A 24,030-nucleotide genomic window follows, 5' to 3' on the forward strand; every position below is an offset into this window, starting at 1 on the left:
TGTCCAAAAAACAATGAGCCAAACAGACAGGGAGGCTTAAACAACAAGGGCAGGGAACCACTGCCACCAGCCTCTCTCGCAGGGATTCACTGCATATGAGAATAATACCCATAGGTAAAAGGAAAGGTGTAACAAGGTTCCTCTGCACTGATGTCAATAAGAGAGATAGTAGTGCTACACCATAGACTTAAATGTGGACAGGGTCTCATTGCACTGTTAGCTTTAAGGGCTCGTCAATGCCCCTAAAGTGAAATTGGTTAAGCAATTGAGTGTGGTTAAAAGGGCCCCACACATTAAAAATAGGCCATGTCCACAAAGTCAGCAGATATGCTGGGTGCCCCATTAAAAGAGATTTGAAAGGCAAAAAAATAATAATTCCCAACAAACTGAAGCCAGGTGGACCTAATCCGCCACTGTATAGATTTCCTGTTCTAGTCGCATAGACTTTCTGGACAGACCATTTGCATTATTTATTTGTTGAGTATGTATAAAGCGCCTGTACACCAAATGATGTTTCACTGTTTGGTTTCTGGCCTATGGTTTAGTCAAAGGCTAAAAGACAACCTGAACAGTTTAGGATTCCCTTAATTCATGTTCATCAGGCATTTCAGTGTTGTGTGTGGTCAGTCTGGATTTTAAAGGTAGGGCATACATCTCCTGAGTGACCACACTATGGCAAAAGATTATTTTTCCATAGTTGCCTCAATGCTCCACACTTGAGCTATGTGCAGATAAAATAGAGTGGGTTCCATACCCATGCCATCTGGCTGAGACACCAACGAAGCTATACCTGCTTCTGAAGAATCTGGACAAGGAAAGGTAGTTTATAATCAGGAACATTGGGAACAGGAGTTTGAAAAGTGTATTATTTAATTGTTAAATGGCCTTTTCACATTTCTCAGCCCAAATATCCCTGAAGGGTGTCATCGAGAAGTAATGGCAGGATGTGGGGCTACTATGGTTTTATACTCAGGTCAAAAATATCTCACCTGATTCTGAGTAGTGTGAATTCCCCAGTCTTGTACAGGCTGTATTTTACTGGCAAGGAGATGGATCCTACCCCTTCCCACCCCATGTCCAAATAGGCAATTTAGCCCTGAAAAATTTTACACTTCCAAACCTTCAGGGTCAGGTTGACGACCAACACAGTTCAGGAGAATAGACCCGTGCTTCTCGTTGGCTCCAGGGAGGAAGACACCATACAGGCCTCCCCTAAATGATGGCAAGCAGAGCATTGCCATCTATCAGCTTTGTTAGAACTTGTTGCAACAGCTTCGTGCCATCCCTCTGTGATCACGCATGCTTCGTTTAGATAGTTCCAGTGGTGACCTGCTGAATTGCCCCGGATCCTATTCTGATATACAGAAATCTGGGCTGGGGTGACCCCAGCCTGCTGACCAGAGGGCCTGCAACATTCAGACTGTGACTGACAACCCATAATTGGATAACCAGCTCTGCCACAGTCATGACACCACTCTAGTTTAGATGTGGATTAAGCGGTCTACGAATCCCTGCTAAGTCCAAACCAGTTTCTAGCACACAAAGGCTACTTCCCAAGCTCTGGCTACAGTTTGTGAAGAGAATTGCCACAGAGGGCCATTTGCCACCAGTGCTGAGGAGGATGACTGCCAACAAAGACAATGAGGCGCATTATGAGTGTGCCGGCCTAGAAATAAGGTACCAGTAACAACGTGTAGCGGCACCTTTCCGGACTGGCATATGCCAAGTCTGTCGGTGGGGGCTGTGATCTACCGGCAGGCCTGACCTGCAGGCAGTTCAGGCCCCTACTGGCAGACAACTGCTGCAATCACCGGCACCAGTATTACCGGTGCCAATGATTGCGGCATCCCCATCCCATGGAGTCTCATAAGACTCCATGGGAATGGGGATTTAACAGCGTCTCCACCACCCGAATATCCCAGTAATACTGAGATATCGGGGGGTGGGGACGGCAGGTAGTCCCCCGGTATCCCACCGGAATTACCAGCGGGATACTGGCGGACTTGTTATGAGCCCCAATGAGCCAAAAAGACAGGGTCGGGCGGTCAGGACGGTACGGTAGTCCCCCGGAATTACCAGCGGGATACTGGGGGACTTGTTATGAGCCCCAATGAGCCAAAAAGACAGGGTCGGGCGGTCAGGACGGTACGGTAGTCCTCCAGTATCCCGCCGGAATTACCGGCGGGACACTGGGGGACTTGTAATGAGCCCCAATGAGCCAAAAGACTGGGCTAAAACAGTGAGGTTGCCCATTTGTGTCTACGTTGTGGTAAAATGGCTACCACAGTGTGTATCAGACTGTGCCAGTATGGCTCACAATTCGTTCTTTTTACACTTGGCCCACTTTGCAATGACGCTCTTCCAAACAAACGGGTGGAGTCGAAAGATAAAAAGCTATTTATTCTAGCACAGACACTAATTCAGAACAGTCTAATGACAGTCCTAGATTAAAAAAGGAAAAGCAGATGATTTTATCAGCTACCTACAGGAGCCTTATCTAGGAATAATGAATGGCAGGACAGCATGAAATACAGCGAAAGAAAACAAATAAAGGCAGAATGGCACATCACTATCAGCATCCTGAAGACCCATAGGGCTGGAAATGTATCCCCTCTGACATCCTGGAAGGCTACACGGGACATTTAAGTACCAGGCACCACTCGGAAAGCGGTGGACCCCTGTACCCTAAAATAGTGTAAAAAAAATAAATAAAAAGAATAATACATTTAAATTGTTTTTTTGAAGTCACTCTGCCTTCATAAAGAAATGATTTCTGTTACAGCATAACAGAAATAATTTATTTTGAAGGCAGTGTGACTTCAAAAAGATACTATCTTTTTGTTGAAGTCCGAGGGCTGCCCCCACCCCATGACACGGAAGCCTCCACACTGGAGGCCTCCATGTCATGGGGTGGGTAGAGCACTATGACTTAAAAAAGAAATTGTTTCTTTTTGAAGTCACTCTGCCTTCATAAAGACATTATTTCCGTTACGGTTCAGTGCTTTAACAGAACTCATCTCTTTATGTAGTCAGAATGACTTAAAAAAAAAAGCATTTATTTTTTAAGTAATAGGGCCCCCTCCTCCCCATGACATGGAGACCTCAAGATCCTATGCAGATGGCAGTACAAGCGTTCCTGGTTACTGCCGGGAGCTGAAGGCCTCGTTCCCTGGACCAATTGATTAATGGTAAGAACATGTATTTTCTTTAAATGTGTGTGCGTGTATGTATTTGTGTGCGTGTATATATGTATATAATGTAATGTGCATGAATGAGTGAGTGCATGATGTATGGGTGGCTGCCTGGGTGTGCCTGTGTGAGTGTATGGTGAAAGACTGCACACTTAAACGTATGGGTGGCTGGGTGTATGTGTATGGTGAAAGGTTGTGCGTGTGCGTGTGTGTGTATGGATAATGGTGTGTGTGCTTGCGTTCAAACCCTTCAAATGTTTTGAGAGGTGCTAACTTCACAGACATGTCGGGAGGGGCACATTTATTTGTGTTGGGGCATTCTAATGAGACCATTCTAGTGCAGCCTCAGAGTTAGAAGCAGTTAACTCTCTCCTTTGAGTCTGAAAGCACCCACTTATGGAAGGCTGTGAGAATGAGTGGTCTCCTGTCCCCTCTCTTCCCTTCAATTCACTCCCCTTTTATGCAAATACTAAGCCCCATCACAATTTCAATAGCCTAAAGAATTAAGCATTTGAATGCAGGTACTAACTGTGTAATGCTTTACGCTAGTTATTGCGGGCCTTTGTTAACAGTGAAACCCAGGCACCGTTTAACATCTGTATCCTGTTCTGTCCGGCAACGGCTCTGTAGGTCAGTCAGGTCAGTCAATATTGCCTGCAATTTCAGGGAGGGGGGGCTGAAGCCCAGTAATATCAATGGTGTTGCACCACTGCTTGTTTTTAATGACATGATTACTTATGGGTAGCCCTAGTCTTCCTCATTCCAGTACTTAGGTATGAGGCAATATAAAAGTACTGGGATGAGGTAAAGGGACATGGAGGTAATGCCTGGCTCAGTTAATTGTAGTCTTCATCACTCCTAGTCTCACTCTTCCTCATCCCAGTATGTACCTATGAGGCAAGGTGCCTCATACGTATGCACTGGGACACGGAAGAGGGACGTGGAGATAATTCTGGGCTGAGGAGATAATTTTGGGGTTTGAGGCAGTGGGTGGGCAGGAGAGGGTGTGTGTGTGTGGGGGGGATTGTGCGATAAACCCTAATGGTCATCCATGTCCATGCTAAACAGGCATTACATGTGTTGTTAGTGGCTAGAGAGGCATTTTGGTGGAGCCACTAGTCATTTATTAGTTTGGCTTGACCTACTGATCATCTCTGATAAAGCAGTCCTGCGAAGTGTAATTACCTGGCTAGACTGGCATTTGAGTGCTGCCAGTCTAGCCGTTTCTTATTGTGGCATTGTATATTTTTCTGGGCATCTGTGATAAAATAACCATGATATGTGTTATTGCTTTATTTATTCGAATTTGTAAAGCGCGCAGCAGCCCAGAGGCATTGTGGCGCTTGTTACAGTCAGAATGCTTAGTTACAGGCAGAGGAACAGTAGCAGTTTTGCATACAGGCTTTTAACAGAAGAGAAACATACATTGGGTTAGATGATGAGGGAAGTTTTTATTTTTTTACGGAAGGCAAGGAGAGTGTTTTTCCGCTCTAATCTCTGGGGTTAGAGCGTTCCAGAGCTTGGTGGCTATGTAGGGGAATCCTAGCCCTCCAGCTTTGGTTCTGTTGATACATGGGATGAGTAGTTGGTTGGTGTAGTGGATCCTAGTGGGTCGTGTAGAGTTGGATTTGGTTTCAGTCTCTGCGAGGTATAACAGAGCTGTGAGGTTGAGGCATTTGTGGGTAAGAGTGAGGATTTCAAATGTGATGCATTCTTTAACTAGGAGCCAATGAGCTTCCTGTCTGGCAAGGGAAATGTGTTCCCTTTTGGGAAGGCTCAGTGCAGCTCTTAGGGCATTGTTTTGCGTGACTTGGAGTCGGTTTATGTTTTTTGTAGATGTACCAGCTAGGAGAGCATTACAATAGTCTAGTTTAGCACCAATGGTGGCTCTAGCTATTGATAGACAATAAGGCTTGGCCAGGTATGTTTTTTTTGTGTTTATGATTTTCACGGTGTGGGCTGAGGCGGAGGTGATGGTGCTGACCTGCTTAGTCATAGATAGTGTGGAATCTATGTAGACACCTAGGGTCCTGACAGATGTGGAAACAGGGAATATTGTATTATCAATGGTGAAGTTGGAGAACAGTTTGTCTAGTTTAGCTAGTGTAATTTTTTGACCTAGTATGATGATTTCGGTCTTCTCCCCATTGAGGCAGAGGCCATTGGCTGCCTTCCAGGCCTGGATGGTGGTGTATATTTAGTGCAGTGCTTGGCCGTCTCTGTTGTAGGAGCCTGTGAGAGGTAGGAGTATCTGAGTATCATCAGTGTAGTTAGTATACGTGATAACTAGGGCGTCAAGCTTGTCGAAAAGGGGCTTCTTGAACAAGTTGTACAAAGTGGATGCTGTGCAGGAGCCTTGTCGGACTCCGCAGTGGATAGTGGTGGGGTGTTGCATTGGCTATGTTGGAGAATACTTTCATTGCCCGGCCTTCCAAGCCAAGGAGGTGACCCAGAGAGCTGCTTCATTGGAGAAGTTAGCTGATTGGGCAGGTGTGTGGTGAGTGTCTTATGGTCCACCAAATCAAAAGCCACCGAGAGGTCCAGGAGTAGCAGGAGGGCTGGCTTACCTTTGTCTATAATTTCGGTGGTCTGATTTTTGAGGTCCACCAGGGCTGTTTCAGTGCTGTGACCTTTGCAGAACCCAGATTGCCTGGTCCTGAGAATCGAGTGAGATTCAAGGAAGTGTTGGATTTGGCAGTGGGCAGCTTTATCCAAGATCTTGAGGATGAACGGCACAGTGGTTATAGGTCAATAATTATTGGGCTGTGCAGGGTCTAGTGTGGGCTTTTTTTAGAAGGGGGCGTACCCATGCTTCTTTAAGGCTAGCTGGGATAGTGTCTGTTCTGAAGGACACGTTAATGAAGGCTGTCAGTAGCAGGGCAAGGAGGTCTGCCCAGTCCTTTATGAGATTGGGTGGACCGCTATCCTCTTTGCACATGGAGTGCCCCCCCCCCAGTGCCAAGGCCCGGGAGGATAGCTCAGCGGCAGCGTGCCCATCTTGGAAGCAAGACGACACGAAGCAACACAGGTTCGATCCCCGGGTCCGCGCTTAGAAACCTCTGTGTGTTTAAGCGCGTTATAAATACGTAACTAAGACAAAAAAATAAAACATAATTAGCAACTAAGAAAAACAAACAATTCTTGTAACAGCGCCTCGATGCCTGCGGGCTGTGTGAGCGCTTTATAAATGTAAAAAATAAATAAATAAATAAATAAATAAGGCCTTTTTTGGTGATTTCGGTATTTCGCCATTCAATGCCTTCTAACGTTTTCTCCTTCATTAACCCCTTAAGTGCCAAGGACGAGCTATCTCGTCCTTGGCAACAGGGGGTAATCCCAAGGACGAGATACGTCGTCCTTGGCACTTAAGGGGTTAAGCTTATTTGGGAGGTTGATGACTTTGGGTTCAATGATGTCTCTAAAAGAGAAAAGAGGTTTAGTAGTGTTTGGTGGAGGGGGGTAGGGTCAGGTAGTATGGGCCTGTCAGCATGGTGCGGTAGGGCTTTGTAGTGGTGCTTAATTTTGGTTTTAGTTCAATTTTGTTTAGCATGGCAGCATGCTTCAACTGGCATTTTGGTGCAACCAGTTTATGTATGTCTAAATGTGGCCTGGCATGCTTTACTGTAATATGTTATTATGTGTTGTGAGAAAACTGAGGGTATTCTCACTCCTACTCCCCTTGGATCCTCTATGCCAGGGAAAGGCCATGACTTTTGGATCCTGACCCTGGGGGTGGACAAACGAGGGAGTATCATCTGGGTTGAGGGTCCTTGGGGAATGAGAGAGGGGTGCATTTAGGCGAGACATGGAATCCCCTTATCCTAATGACAACCAATTTAACCCCCTCCCCCCAACTTTCATGGGTTATTGCAGGTCAGCTCCTCTTCTTTCCCCTCTTGGGACACCTGATAGTACTGAGATGAGGAAGAAACAGTAGATAGTAATGAACACCACACACTCTCTCCACTCAAGTACTGAGACGAGGAAGACGCAACTGAGAGCAATGAACACCACTCACTCTCACCACTTAGGTACTGGGATGAAGAAGATCCTACAAGGCATGAAAGTCAGGTATGTCCTCTTAATCAGAGTCAGGCAGAATTGAATAATGGAATACACCTGCAGCCTACTGAAGAACCACTGGTGTATAAAAGGAGAAGCCGTGAAGTGGGAAGAGACAGAGACCGGGAGAACTTGGGCACAGATCAGCAGGCAACCCTGGAACTCAGGAGGCAGCCGGGCTGGGACCCGAGGAGCAGAAAGGATACCGACCAACATCCCGAAGCTGAGGGAAGCCTCCGGTGTGAAGTGGGAGCAAACAGAGCTGCAGAGAGGCAAGAGCAAAGAGGACGTCATGGCCAACCTTGCAGAGCTATTGAAGATGCCTATGCCAGCCGAGCTCCTGCCCACATGCGAGCGGGGCTGGCAGAACTCGGGGCTCACAGAACTCGAAGCAATAATGAAAGAATAATGAACTGAATGAAAGTAATAAACCTCCTAACATTGAATCACACACTGAAGGAAAATAGTAAACCAAGTTGAATTAAGAACTCTGACTGCAGAGTGAAGTCAAGTTTGAGAAACTGTTTGGTTTTGAAGCTACCTTTGAGAAACTATTTGTTGAATATCGAACAGATAAAAGAGAACTAAAGGTTCCTGGTTGTGCAGCCCATAATGGGTGGAGTGTGTGGTCTGACAACTGCACCAAGACCAGGGAACCCCCTTTGTGTTGACAAGGAAACCTACTATGTGTGCATTTAAAGCTTGGGAGAAGGGAACCCTGAGCTGTGAAGAATTGTTGGAACTTACTTTAAAGATAGAGCCTAAAGATACTTCCTTTTGTGACAACTGTTGCATTGAACTTGGGGAATGGAACCCTGAGACGTTTTGCAATTAAACTGTATTGAGCTTGGGAAAGGGAAACTGACAATTAAAAAGGTTGGGAACTGTATTACCTTAAAATCAAAAAGAAGGTCATTTGAACACTATGGAGCTGAAGAATAAGCCAGAGCTTGAAATAGCTCAGAACTTTACATAGGTTTTGGACACAGACAGACTTAAGTTGAACTTGCTGACACAGACTATCCTTAGTTTCTTTGGGTAGGGAAATCCCACCTAAGCATAGGGCAAGTTAGGCCTTACACAATCCTGACATTTAAGTTAATAAAGGTATTGTTGTTACATTTAATCTGTTGTCTGTCTCCTTCCATGATGCCAACCACACAGTGGCCCTCATTAGGACCTTGGCGGAGAACCATGGTGCTATTAGCACCATGGTCCATGGCGCTAAGTTGCCAACTCCGCCATGGTGGTTGGTGGACTTACCGCCCCATTCCGACCTTGGCGGGGCGGTAAGTCCCCAATCCCCATTTACCCTTCCCCATTCCCATTTTTGCCCCATAGGGCATAATGGGAGTGGGGAAGGCGTTAATTACGCCACCGTAAATTACGGTGGCGTAATTAACAACAAGGTCCCGTAGCGCCATGGATTTTACCGCCTGCAAAAAGCAGGCGTAAAAATCACCATCGCACTACGGGAACTCATACTCAGGCGGTAAGGGTCGGCGAAGTTTACGCCGGCGTAAACCCCTTACCGCCTGGGTCGTAATGAGGGCCAGTGTCTAGACTGGTCTACACTGTGCAGCCAGTTGGACATGTTTTCATTGTGGCATTGCATTTTTAATAGCAACGCATTCATGTTCCTGTGCACTGTTGGTGACTTGCATGCATTGAATTTTTGGATTGGCGTTACCCTACAAAACAATTACAAAGGTCCTGGATTTTTAGCCAGTTTTTCTCAGAAAGTGTGCTGTGTAACGCATTAAAACAGACGTATGTCTTTCTCCTAGTGCAGTGTGCGGCGTATCCCTGCAGCAGCATGTTTGTGCGTATTGTGCCAGCGTGGTAATCTAGGCAGTCCCCGAGTGTGGTGCGCACCGTGGTTTGTTTCTGAGCTGGGAGGCGGGGGTGCCCTCAGCATGGCTCGCAGTGGGGCCACAAAATGTCGTGCTAGGCTACGGCTAGGCACTATTTTACTTATTTATTCATTTGAATTATTTTAATTTGATGTTTTATTGGTTTTCCAGAATTCATTAAACCTTTAAGATATGTTTCCACCACTGCCAGGCGCTATCTCTGTCTTGCTCCAGACAGATCTCTCTAAGCGGAGGGCAATAAATGATTGTATGAAGTGAAACACACATTTACACATTAGCACTTCTTCCAGAGCCTTCCTCTACTTTCTCCGATCAAACAAAATCAGCAAAGCCCCTTCCAAACACTACTTGTTTACCGAGAAATGCATTGCCCAGCCTGGTCCCAAAGAAGCCGTGCCGGATATAACAGGCACTGTGCAATTCGCTCACACCCATTACCTGCAGACGATCCCTTTCGTGTTACAATTCTCTTCTGCACCACTGCCTAATTTCACACAAAATGTACCTATTTGTCACAAGCAGTAAAAAAGTAAATGTGCATAACAGTGCATACAAATATATTAAAACGTAGTGCCACCAGCCTGTCTGACTACACGGAGTATGGGGAAGATACCCAATAAATTAAAAAGAAAGGGAGCACATGGCTCCCCTGCACCAACGCAGGTACTAGTGCTACACAATATACTTAAATGGGGGACAGATTACCCTTGTACTGGGAGAATGAAGGACTCACCAGTGAACCCAAAATCAATTCCTGCAAACCAGTTAGTGAGATAAAAAAAAGACTACACTCACTAAATATAGGTCCAGGGGCCCTACAAATTAAAAGTGGGGGGACTCAACACACGAATGAGGTGTGGCGTCGAAAGAAATTAGCATATTAAGGTGAAATATACACATCTCATTAAATTGGCTTTGCATAACCACACAAATTGCACAGGACGAATGGCATTTGCCTTTCATAAAATCAACACACACCCAAAACGAAGAGAGGATATTTTCTTCTAATAGTGTTTTTCAAAACATTAAAAGGTGTTCATGTTTTAAATTCCAAGAACCAATACCAATGTTTTCCCTAGAACTTGCAGTACCGAAATGGGGCATTTCACCTTTAGTTGTTTGTTATCAGGTTACATAGTGCAGACATTCAATGTTTCTCATTTTAGCTGGGGGGACTGAGTCCACCCTCTGAATAAACTGGGTGGAATCTGTCCCCCCACGTGTACCCTCGACTTGAGCACTGTATAGTTCCGTTTCACAGTCAGATAATATGCTGGGAGTCCCTTTGGAAGAGATTGGAACACTGCAAAAGAAAAGGTCTAACACAATGGTCTTCAAACCTTTTATGCCAAGGCCCCCCTGAGCAAACAATAAATGGTTAGGGACCCCCATGCACCCCCACTCTGTGTTGGTGTTATTTTCTTTTATAGAGATACCTGCGAAATGTGTGATGTCCACACACGAGCACACTGGATTGTTTTGTATATGAGACTCTGACGAGCATGCCAATCAAAGAAGTTGCCTCACATTGTAAATCCACTAGGCCAGTGAGGTCTTCAACATTTTTTGGCCTGGGCCCCCCTGAGCAAAATTTGGCCAGGCCCCCAAAAAAATGCCACATGGACAGTATGTATTGCGCACCGTCACTGCACCCTACTCACAGTATAGTCCCTGGGCTCTCCCACCTGCTCCCATCACAGTGGCTGGGCTCCCTCATCCCACTCTTACCCGGTCCCTGGGCTCTCCGCACACCATCACACACCCTGGACTCTCCCCGCCCTGGTCCCACCACTATCCCATTGGTTCCCGCCCATCTTGCTCCCACCACAGTCCCTGTGCTCCCCCATCCCGTTCCCAACACAGTCCGAGAGCCAGTGGCAGCTGGTGAATTTTTTAAGTGGAGGGGCATAACTATTTCCCCCCCAAAAATGCCATAGCGACAGGGCACAGTGAAGGAGTCCGAACCAATCAAAGAGGGTTCGGGGGGTTCCCCCCGTGAATTTTTTTTATAACATAATGGTTAAAATGTTGCATTGTAGAGCATTCCTTAGCTCCTCCATAATGGGTGAGGGGGCCACTGGGTGGGTGCCCCCTCACCATTATGGATGAGCCGCCAGGTTCAGACTGGCCTATAGGGCAATGCCTGTACCAAAAATACAAAATACTACTGTGGGCCAGTCAAATGGGCCACCTTTTTGGCCAATGTGGGCCAGTTTGATGAGTTAGTTCACTATGCTGTTAGTAATATTGACCATTGTTGCTGAATAAATATTCTATAAATATTACAATGTACTTACATTTTAACACAAAGCACCCCCTTGGGTACTATTCAAACAGTCTGTGAATGAATATCCATTTACAACTGCGGGCCACTTTTTCATTGGTGCCTGAGACAGTGGGCCTCATTACGACCCTGGCGGTAGCCGTGCCTGTCGATTTTTTCTGGCGCCCTTGAATGGGCAATTACCGGGGTATTACAACCCCAGCGGACCCGGTAATTGCTCATTCAAGGGTGCCAGAAAAAATGGTTCCCCATTCCCATTGAGCCCCATAGGGCTCCCCATTCCCAGAGGGCTCAATGGGAATGGGGATGCCTGTAGCACCGGTACCATTCGTAATGGTTCCGGTGCTACAGGCATGCTGTGTTCGCGGGTGCCGCTCTGCCCGCCAGGTCAGACCTGGCGGGCTGACAGGCACCCGCAAGCACAGCTTGTAGTATGGCAGTACTGTAGCAACGGTGCCGGTAGCACTACCGGCACCATTGTTACCTTACCGTCATACTTGTAATGAGGCCCAGTGTCATGCTTCAGCCCGACTATGTGAGCTGCCCCTGCCCATTTCTTCCAATGTATTTCATGCTGGGCTCTCATGCTGGGCTCTCACGGCCACCCAGGGATGTGGCCGTGGACCCCCGCGGGGCCACGCACCACAGTTTGAATACTGATGGTCTAACAGATGGCAAGGGTCTTCTCAATCACTTTGCTGAGGGAGGGGCGAATGCATGATGGGGAAGAAAAAGATGCTTAAAACCTGTAACATGCTACCATGTGAATCCTTTTAAACATGAGATTAGGCATGGGACTGTGCAAGTTGGGGCTCTGCGACTTTTAGCTGACCAGATGTTTTGGACTACACCCCCCATCAGCCCTAGCCAGCACAGTCAATTGGGAGAGATCCTGAGAAGTCTAGTACACAAGATCTGGACAGACATATGCAGCAGACCCCTGTTCTAAGTATATCTAAGTTCAAACTACAACAAATCGAATGGCTTAAATAGTTAACTAGTTAAAATGAAAACCATTATTATTTTTTTCACCTACACACACTGGATCCTAGAAAGCTAGTGAACACAATCCCTCAGTAAGCTATGATATCTGCAGGGACACGTCGACTTTGCCTAATGCACTGAAAATAATCCTTGACTTGTCCACACCAACGGGTGAGAATTTGATGAGCGGGTGGCTGTGTGCGCAAATCAATGGTACTCACCATGCCATTCACAGACAGCAACTGGTCTCCTCTCTTCAGGCCTCCGTGCCGGTCAGCTACCCCTCCGGGGATGATGCGGGAGATGTATATGGGGGAGTTTTGCTCTTTGCCCCCCATAATATTAAACCCCAGCCCTTCATCGGTCTTTGGCAGCTCCACCACCCGTGGGTGGGCGTGACCTTCACTGGCTGCAAAAGCAGCGACTGTGGCCTGCGGAAGTAGAGTGAGATGATGGCTTCAAAATAAACTTGAACACAAGAAATTCGTGAATACAAAGCAAAAGAAAAAGAATAGAAAATAAATCAGAAAATTAGCACTTACACAATTCATCACATTGCATCATATATATACAATTTCCCTTCACAAATACAATATAAATAATCTAACAATTATTAAGAACAATACATAGTTTCCTTATATCTACTGCAGACTTCAACTCCGCTGGTGCAGAAAGCAAACAACAGAAGACAGGCCTTCTCTGTCTGTGCCCCAAGACTCTGGAACCTCCTCCCCATCAACATCTGACTTGCACCCTATGATTGTAAGGCGCTCTGTTGCTTCCCAAAGCCAGGTCCGCGCTCAATAAATACCTTAATAATAATAATAATAATAATAATCTATCAAACCGTGAACTAAGGCAACAATTAACACGTTCTGAAAACCATTCATCAACCTATTCCAAAAGGACTCTCTTTACGATTCCTCAGTTGCATTTGGAAATGTCCTAGATAACGTAAGGCGGCATAAGTTATGAGTAGTAGGGCAATGGATCAATAGATGTTCCTGGAGTGTCCCTAGGAGCGGAAAGTGGAATCTCACATGTATCCAATGGAAGGATGGACCAGGACATCTACCCAGATACTTGGGCAAAGAATCGGACGATCCGATCTATGTAATTGCCATACTCTGTAAAAAGTTTATATTTCCAAATAAGATCCTGGTCCTTGAACCATTCTGTCGATTTTCTATTTATACTATCTGGATTATTTAATACAATATTTCTATCCAAATTAAAATCTAATAAGATATTGTTACATTCATTCACAAAGGTTTTTAACGGCGGAGGTTGTTTTGACACCATAAAATAATAGTTCAAGATCAGAAAGCCGTAACATTTAGTGGGTCTGCAACACGCTGGCCACATACAAGTGTAGATGTAACAAAGCTATAGAATATATACATATATATATAGCAAGTCTGCAGTTCTGGTTCTTTTAATTTACATTTGGCGAGTCACTAATGACCCGCAGGTATAAAAGTGTGACACCAACCTACAAATAAAACAAGGTCGGGTAGCAAAATGGAGTAAAACAACTGAACAAGCTATCGGGTAAGAACAATAATTAAATTATTGAATTAAATAGTTCAGATTTTTCATAATGGGTCTCCTTCATAATAACATATAAAAAATACAGCACATTTTCTAGTAAGAGAAACATGTATGGGAGAGACAAATACACACTGAGAACTCGGCTATTACAAGTTGAAACCCTCACAGAAAGATACATCAAATTATAAGGCTGGAGACTTTGTGCTACCTGTCCGTTTGTTTCTGCAGGAATTGAGGTAAAATGCTCTACCCCAAACCAAATAAATATACTCTCGGTATAAGTGTTCGGTTCTGGGGAATGAATCCTTCTCAGATCAAGCAGGTCACCCTGCAGAAGTGCAGCTGCATCAATTTGTTCATTATATCAAGGCCCAATGTGATTCAGAAATTCCATCAGCTGCGCTGTGATGGCAATTGACTCCAACACATGTAGACCCAAGTGGCTCAATTAAGTCATCTTTAGAGAATGCTTGAGGGGGACAACCTTTTAATAAACAGTGACTGAGACTAGATGCAAAGACCCATCTACTAAAACCTAACTTGCACAGAAAGCTCAAAAGTTAAGATTGATTAAATGACAGTGCCAGACAACAGTCCATGGCATTATCTGCCACATTTTGTGCTGCCCCGCAGCAGTTTTTAGAGGTCCACATGACCCTCCTAATAAATGGCGGAAGCTTCAAGTTAATTATGCTCTGTGAGAATGTAATTAATGTTGACATCTTACCAAACGGAGCCCGCTCTTTTTGTGCAATCAGTGCTGTGGTACTGGCTTGTGAAAGCTCATGATGTGTAGGTGCATGTATTCCGGCCCCATGCCTCTATGCACTGATTTTTCAGGGAAACAGTTCTGACAGAGCCAAGGTTCAAGCAGAGTGTCCCTATGACTATCACAGAATCAATCTTCTGGGCCTTTCTTTGTTTCCCCAGCGCCATGGGTGTCAATGTGGTATAGACATGAAAAGGGGACTTGGTTATGTGAAGGCAGCAGTTGTTGCCGTTTTTTTTAACAAGCGATATCTTTGCGTAAGGTCCTTTTCCTAAACAGTGTATGTTGCGGCTACCCTCTCTACCAATGAATAAATATTATCCCCATGTCGTGATCTTGTGTGCCTTCCTTAGTTTCAAAATTAAACATAGGTGTTGCGCCACACATGGCTGGAATAAACTACGTTTTAATGACGCTCAGTGTGAAATGCAATCAATATTTAAAAAGGTGTCTGGAAACTGACAGTTTTTAATAAAATAAATACAAAATAGTATGTTTTCTGTCTGTGCCATATTGAATTTATTTAGGCAACACAGTGTTTTTTTACAAGACAGGGAGATTTGGCTAAAATGTTGACCCCATGACAAGTAGATTGTTTAAAAAATGTAGGCCTAGTACGATAGTCGCTTGTCTGTTCTCATCTCCTACCCCTTCTTCTCCTCCTTATCTGTGTCTTAGCTCTTGCACTATCTGAAATCTCGCCAGGCCGGCCGAGTACGATAGTTATTTCACATTCTTAATGTCTCAAGACCTTGTAAGAATGTCATTGTATTTTCCCTTGCTCCCTCCCTTGCCTTGAAGTGCTTTGAAACACATTGGGCCTCATTACGACCCAGGCGGTAAGTTACCGCCTGGGTCGTACCTTTACCACCATGGCGTAAACTATGTTTACGCCATGGTGGTTGGCGGACTTACCGCCCCATTCCGAGGTTGGCGGGGCGGTAAGTCCCCAATCCCCATTTACCCTTCCCCATTCCCATTTTTGCCCCATAGGGCATAATGGGAGTGGGGAAGGCGTTAATAACGCCACCGTAAATTACGGTGGCGTAATTAAGAACATGGTCCCTTAACGCCATGGATTTTAACACCTGCTAAAAGCAGGTGTTAAATCCGCCATGGCGCTAAGGGACCTCGGAATCAGGCGGTAAGGGTCGGCGCTGTTTACGCCGCCGTAAACCCCTTACCGCCTGGGTCCTAATGAGGCCCATTGTGTATAGGTGCTATACAAATAAACTATCAGCCAATCAATCAACACGCCAATGAGGAAGTGAGAGCGTCGTAGTGCTGGTTTATGGATTCCAGGATGAGACATTACCGGTGGTGGGAGGGGGGAGGGGTTGTATAGGAGGGAAGCATGCTTACTACTTATCGTTCATGCCCAACCGCAGCCGGAATCTTGAACATTCAAGGCAGACACAGCACTCTAAAGAGAACTTGATTGAAATGTATATCAGAGCATGCAGCACTCTTAACCGCTGCACACGGGAAGCAGTCTCGGTGATGTACCTTGGCTGTGGCGTGTGCACGTATCTCAGCACTCCCGGATACATCAAGGGTATCATAAAGCTGCTCGTAAACCTGGAAATCCAAAAGCATCCAGCATCAAAGAAGAGCAAGTCACCACACACACGCAGCATCAACATTAACAGGGTGACTACAAGAGGGGTCATCAATAACTCGCTAATCCACGCTGAGCCCGGGAACAGCCGTCCAGAGTACCTCCAACCTCACACAGTTCATCCCACGCTAAACCAGTGTCTCCAAAACCTTGAATTTTCGAGCAACCTACCCACCCAACTTGCATGCCAACCTCATGCTGTCAACGCAGCATACCCCGACTACCCCCAATGAGGCGGCATGTCACCACAGCAGCGCTGTCTTGCATGGTGCTCTGTTTCTGGATCGCAAGGTTTTCATGGTGTTGCTAGGATTAAAGGATCCTATAAAATGTCAAAAAAAGCTGAACGCTCGCCTTTGCCATCCTTATTTGAGATCACCCTCATGATTGAGCTACATTCGATCCAAGGTGGCAACATTTATAGCACGTGTACCACTTTGTCAGGGTTAAAAGCTCATAATAAAAAATCGAAAATCAAATACTCAATGTAATATAGTTATCTGAAGCCAACACATCCCCAACCTACTGTGACCAATTGCAACCTAATCCTAATGACCTAACTAAGCACCACACAAATTCCCATGGCGCCATTGGTACCCTGTAACACCAACCTACCTGGACCATTCATCTAATGTAACCTCCTCAGCCTAATCTAACTATCCATTTAATATCCTAAGCGAGTGCCACCCCAAATAAACTATCATCCAACCTTACCTGGCCACTTAAACTTAACTCAGCAACTCAATATAACCCTGACCTACTCAACCCAGTGCCACTCACACACTAATTGGAGAAACTAAAGATACTCCTATCCCAAATTTAATTGGGGGTCACATCAACCTGATCTGGTCACTCCAATCTTGCTTTGCTGTCCCAAAATAGCCTCGTGCCCTGAATTAAACTGCTATTCGGGCAACCCTTAACAATTAAGACAGCCTGTATCCTAACTTGGCACTACCCCCTGCCAATCCCATTTGCAACCAATATAACCAGGATGCTTCCACCTAAAACAACCATCCTAACCCAACACAGAAGCCCCAGGTTTTCTCAGCAACACTGAGCATAACCAGGAGGCCCCGTTTCAACCCTACACCATCCAACCTAACCTTACGACAGCCAACCAAACAAGCACAATTAAAACTAATTAGCTATCAACCAAACTAACAGGGAGCCCATCAAGAAAGCACAGCAGCGATAAACCTAGCCCATTACCACTCTCATAGCATGACCTAAACTTAATCTACTCACATCACAATCTAATGGTACAACCCAGTGTAAACTCAAACGTAGCTTACCACACCACTCTAAAAAAGTAACAACAACCTGGCCAACCCCAAATAAACTGCCCCCTTTCCTTTGAGTACTAATGTAACCTAATGGCCAAGATTAATTCATCCCCTCCTAACCTACCCCATTGCGTTCCCAATTTAACATCACTCTTCAAACTAATCACATAATGTAAATCAACCTAAATTGAAGCAGCCCCACCCAAGCCCCATGCCATTGCTAACCTAATGCAGTGCCACGCCCAACATCACTTTTGACCACATTTTCCTATCTCCGTCTCCCTACCCTAAGCCACTCTCTTCAAGCTTGCCCTGCCACGCTAAAGTATCATGGCGGCCCCTTTCTAGCTCTGTTGCTCTAACTAACTTGACAACCCTAAACTAGCAGGACCACAAAAAACAAATTAGTCAGTCTCGTAGCAGCAGGATTCCCTATACTATTCAAGAGAAAAACATTGTAAACCAGTTGGCCCAAGAAAACTTCTAAATATCAAGCGTAACCTTGCAAAACCCAACATACATTCGAACTAGCCAACCTAACTTGACTTTCCCTAATAGGGAAGAACTCAACCAGAAATGCTCATACGTTATGTTAGTCCCACGCCAAGCTAAACTACACCATACCTGCCGGGCAACACCCACACCTGACCAGATGCCACTGCAATGTGACCAGAACACTGCAATCTAATCTGGCCATCCCAATATAACTACCCACCAATCCAATTTAAAATGGTCCCCCTTCAGCCAAACCCAGTGCCCATCCGCCCTAACTAGGTGCTACTGCAACCTGATTCAGAAACTTTAATCCAACGGGCCTCCCAAATAATATCACCATTAGCCCCAAAATAACCAGGTCGCAGCAACCTAATCCAGCATCATCCAACCTAAACCAGCCATTGCAGTCAAACAGAACACCACCATTCCAAAACCACACATCCACCCTACTAGGAGAACCAAACCTAAACTAGTAATCCGAAACTGAGTTGACCACCACAACACAACATAAGATGGCTATTCCAAATTAAACTGGCAGCGCAAACCTAACCTTATCACTTACCCTGGCTGCCCATCCCAATGTACCAGAGATTTGCCCTGCTCCAGCTCTGGCACCTACCTCAGACATCCAAACTAAGCCAAGCAAAAAACATTACAAAGTGGTGCTGCACCACCTCGCCCAGCACCACGCATCCCAACACACTGTCAACCAGCCTAAATTGACAACCCCTAGCCCAGAAGCACCAACCTATACCCTGACCACTTATATTCATTTAGCATTATGAAAACCTAGTTTAATCATCCCAACCTACTTGGACTGTACCTCACTCTAAACCAGGGAACATTGAAACCTAACCAAGAGCCACCACAAGCTAACCAGCCACCCGCCCCTGCTTACCCAGAGTATTCACAATTAAGCGTAGGGTTACCTTAACATAATTCAGCACCTAGACCACACAACACAGCAACCCCAGATCTAAACTGCTGCAACTTAAATTTAACCTATGGAAAGAAAACCTAATGTGGGTGTACGCTATAATCATTTGGTACTGCAATTTTGCTGATCAACTGGCCTCTCTTATGGCTGAGCAGAACTTGCTCTGAAGGACACGCTGAAGGGCTTGCAGTTTCTGGGGCGGCACCTCTCCACTTCGCTGCAGTCTCTCCAGGAGATCGATGGCCCGGGCCACATCTAGGAACAAAAAAGGAGAGCATGAATATTCAAAGTTATAGCCATGAGTTTCCTCTCAGTCCTGTTTCCTCTCAGTCCTGTTTCCTCTCCGCCCTGTTTCCTCTCAGTGCTGTTTCCTCTCCGTGCTGTTTCCTCTCCGTGCTGTTTCTGTTCTACGGTACTGAATGGCAGGGATGACGTTACTTAAGTGCTTGGCTCCTGGATCAGAACCATAACCTACCCACCGCTTAAAACATGTTCTTTAATATTGAGGGTGCCACCCTAATGTTATTACTGTATATATGTCCTAAATTGTTATCTTCCATTGCCTGCATCTACTTTTACTGTTTCTATTTGCTGCTAACTTCATTACCTGTATTGTTATTAATTGTACATTCATGACTGTATAACGTGTATGTTTTCAGCGCCCAGATGCCCCAGGGTTTTGGCTGTGCTATACAAATAAATAAAATACAAATACAAATTCACTCTATCACCCACTCCTTAGTGGGATGGGTACGGGATACAGATATCGCAGGACAAATGTGTGTAATCGAGGGTGCATAGGGGTAACACCTTTCACAAGCTTGTGGTATTTCTGTATGACGGATAACCCTGGAATCGATGGTGGTGCCTGGTACCCTGGGATTTACTGATGGTTCTCTGTCACGTGAGGAGCTACGACAGTAACATGCACTGTGTCTATAATGAAGGTTGCCATTCGGTGGGATTTTGGATCACTGCGACTGTTGATGATTTTGCCAGCGACTCCCCCCTGTCTTCTCTGCTATTGGGACCTTTTGGTGCCTGGAAGCGTTGTTAGGTGAGGTTGGTCTGGTCAGGGGCTACTTTACCCATTGCTTCTACTTTGGATTTTGATAGGCTCCAGGCTTCAAACAATAAGGAAGTTTGGTGGTGTCATCACCAAGGTCATCAGTTTAACCCCTGCCTGCTACAATGAAATGTTTTCTGAGAATGTGCTAAAGACCACTTGTGGTGGTTTCTTACTCGGGAGAATCTCTCGTGATCATTGGCAGCTCTAAGGAAGGGACAGTCAGCAGAGTGGCAGGCACGACTTCTGACTGCCAATCAAAGAATATATTGAATATACTCCGGGTCGGAATGGGCCATACAATTGTCTCAGTCACCAATGAAAAAGTAGGCCACAGTTGCAAATGGCAATTCATTCCTTTTGTGATACTGTTTGAACAGTAACCAAGGGGGAGTTTTTTTTGATAAAGTGTGGTGCAAAGTGTGCATTTTAAAGAATAATTTATTCAGCAACACAGGTCAAAACTTCTAGCCGCTGAGTGAATTAACTAATCAAACTGGCCTGAATTGTCCAAATAAATGACTTTTTGGTTCGGCCATGGGCCTTTTGCCCTATAGGCCAGTCTGAGCGTGAATATACTAGGACAACAGAAAGGATATAGCAATAGATGGAAGGTAACAGAGCCTATCCAAAGCGACTGTCTGTGCTCGATAAGTGCACAGCGAAATGCACTGTCTGAGCTATCCATAGTCTCTCTCAACATGCGCTTTCTCAGCTACTCCTTGGTTTTTGCACTGGGTGTAGACTACATATTTGCAGCAACTGGTGTAGACTGACAGGTCTAGAAGCCTGCAAACGTTCTAATCTGTTCTGGGAGTAAGAACTGATTTTTATAACTGCAACGAGTGGCCCCTTGATACTGGACGTGGTTTAAGCCAGGATATGTTGTCTACTAGGCTTAAGAACAAAACAAGAGTTCAACCAGGGGCCAATATTGGCTGGTGCTAATGGGCCTGCCAGAGTGATAGTTGGTTGGAGGAATGGTTATGCCTGAGAGGAGAGGTCAGAGACCAGCACACACATATTTGGAATGCACAGGAAGTGGCGGACCGGGCCTAGCGGCTCCTGTCTAATTATTGGTTGTGGCCCCATAAAGCTGCCTAAACCTAACTCCTGGAGTTTAGTGTTCACTCTTGAGATTACTTGCGAAAGTGTCTTTCAAAGGGAAAGCTAGACAGTGTCCTAGCCAAGGGCCAGTCCATTATACCATGATGTCAACAATCTTCAGCTGGGGCAAGTCTAAAAGGGCAGCCACCCTGCTGTGTGATTGACAACCTAGGCTGTGAACGAATGGGAAATTGCATAAAAAGCAAGGTTTTTGGGACTAGAGGCAGAGTCAACCACTGGAGAGGAACATCTGAAAAAGAAGACGTGACGAGACACCAGAAGCACCGTCCTGGACCGCAAAGTGGCCAGTGAAGCCCTGCAGCTGTGCTGATCCTGTTTTTATATCGACTGGGAAGACCTGTATGGGACAACTTCCTCCCTTGGGCTGGTGGGACCAACTAGCCTCAAGACAAGCTTCCATTTGGCACAACCCGACTTGCTGTGCCTCACCAGAGCTTCAGAAAGCCAATGCCAGGAGTCCAGTGACCATTGACGAGTGCATCATCTTGCAAAGTCTGAATCCGTCCAAATCTTTGTGGGTATCCAGAGCACCCTATCAAAGCAGGAATTCTTGATCCAGAGTCCCTCACCAGAGTCCAGGACCGAGGTAGCAAGCTTCTTTGGACCAGAGTTTTTCGTTCTTTATTGATGCAGAGGTAAAGGCGCCAAAACACTGAAGTGCCGCTGAAACAAAGGAAATCCATTGGTGAGGAGTCCCTCTCTCGAGTAGTGGTTCATGATCCCGCCAGATGTCCTCCCTTTCGTCACAACGACCAAGCTGTGGCAAGGAGGAAACCAGCTGGACATTTTTTTTCGAATCACAGGTACTGCCAGGCTTGGGGTGTTCACTTTTTAGCAATAAATTGTGCTTCCTATCTTGCTATGTGCTTTTTGGAGTTGATCTCAACTCACCTGCACTGGCCAAACGAATTGTAAAGTAGCTCACTTCAGTTACAGTGATTTCTTCTGAACTTCTTAACTTTGTCAAGACTTTAAGAAGAAGTGCATCAGAACTATTGACTTTGTCCATTGACTTTGGCTGTCCCGGCTCCCTAAAGGCACTCCTCTGAACCTATTGGCTTAGGCAGTACGTGTTCCCTCATAAGTCAGAATTGTTGACACTATTATTGCTGGGATAAAGGTTTACCTGCCTCCCTTTGGTAGATGGTAATGGTTTTACACACTGTTGAAAGTATGTTTTAAATCTTATTATAACCTTTCCTTCCTTTACAACGCAATAACTGAATTGGTAACCAAAATAAGTGCCATACTGACCTGTACTGAAGTCGCTCTGTGTGCTGGAACATGCGTTAGCATAAGAAAAGTATTTACCAACTTGTATTGTCTTTTAAAAAATGAATCCAAACTTTGATTGAATGTTACTAGCAGATAATGCTTTTTAAAGATTGCTTATTTAAACCTTGCATATATTATAAATAAATATGTATATATAACTTTAAGTGTGTAAGTGTTAGTTGGCTACTTGTATTGTATTTGTATTTGTATTTATTGAGTTTTATATAGCGCCTTTAACCAAAGCGCTTTACAGAGAACAGTATGCACTCAGTACATACTGCTTTCAATTGTACAACTCTACAGTTCACAATACCCCTCTTAAAATAAGCCTGGCTGCTCAGTCACACTACCAACATGTGTAGTACAGGCTAAGTCTTGTGTAGTCCCACACCAGTTGGACTTCACTAATTCTTACCTAACAAGGACAGAAAGGAGTGAAAGCACAATGAAATTAAGGAAAGAAGAAATAGGGAATGACGGTAAGAAGGCAAGAAAGATACATGGGATGAAGTAAAGAATTACAAATTATGACAAAGGAAAGAAGCAAATAAAGATATAAGGAAAGAGGGTACCACGCACTGCCTGCAGCAGTCACGGCACTGTCCATCTCATGCTGTATCATCCTGTACCGCCCACCACTGTGCGCAGCATGATCTGCACCGCAACATAAGATACACTTTCTAGTGGAGGAGTGATTACCTGGCCCAGCCTCATACCTACATAGACCCTACTTGTGGATGTGGGCCCTCAAGGGGTGTCCCCAGACTCATTGTTCATCCTGAAAACTCTGCATAAGCCCTCTCCTGTGCCCGCACTTCAGACTCTCCAGCTATATTCTGCCCGCCATTGCAGGCCATGATGGGACCCCTGGGCGCCATCTGTTAGAGCCTGCAAGACTATCAGGAGGTGGCCCTAGGCAACCGACTCTCGTCCTTGGGAGACCCCCTGCTGACTACACATAAGCACGGCACGCAAACTAGATGAATAGGGCTATGTCCTAACCTTTGTCTGAATCTGATACAGAGAGAGTGGAGACTCCTGCTACTATGCTGCCTCTTCCACGGTGCTCCCAGAGACGAAGGGAGACTATGAACATCCTGGCACAACTACAGGCCATCCTGGTTGAGATGAAGAATATCGGCCAGCGCACACAAGAATCCCATGGCACGGTGCAGGATATAATGCATTGTTTTGTGTTTGTTAGTTTAAAAATCGAATTTAGGTGTGCTCAAATCCTGCTTGGCTTTTGCAAATCGAATTTAGGAGTGCCCATATCCTGCATTGTTTTTGCAAATTGCACCTCTGCCTCTTGCTTCCTTCCTCTTGCTCTGAGATGGCACTCTCCAATCTACCCCAACTGCTACACTATCACCTATCCACCCTCTCTTCCATAATATGGACAGAGAAAGCATAATAAAGACATCCTTGCTGCAAACCCTGGCCTCCCAATTGCAGACACCAGAGAAATCTTCACAGACATCCTTTTCTCTGTCCCATCCCCAGACCTATG

The 24,030-nt window shown here is 45.4% G+C and overlaps 1 protein-coding gene across 1 annotated transcript in view; it reads right to left on the bottom strand.

The window, feature by feature from the left end:
* Nucleotides 1-24,030, bottom strand: part of LIN7B (lin-7 homolog B, crumbs cell polarity complex component) — a 117,124-nt gene that overhangs the window by 87,414 nt on the left and 5,680 nt on the right. The window contains exons 2-4 of the mRNA XM_069605770.1: nt 19,188-19,306; nt 16,222-16,293; nt 12,617-12,826 (exon numbers count right to left, since the gene is read on the bottom strand). Of these exons, the coding sequence (XP_069461871.1) occupies nt 12,617-12,826; nt 16,222-16,293; nt 19,188-19,306 (401 nt within the window). The remainder of the gene's footprint in view (nt 1-12,616; nt 12,827-16,221; nt 16,294-19,187; nt 19,307-24,030) is intronic.

This window comes from Ambystoma mexicanum, chromosome 1p (assembly GCF_040938575.1).
Source record: "Ambystoma mexicanum isolate Mex_15411 chromosome 1p, UKY_AmexF1_1, whole genome shotgun sequence".
In the NCBI taxonomy this organism is placed as follows: domain Eukaryota; kingdom Metazoa; phylum Chordata; class Amphibia; order Caudata; family Ambystomatidae; genus Ambystoma; species Ambystoma mexicanum.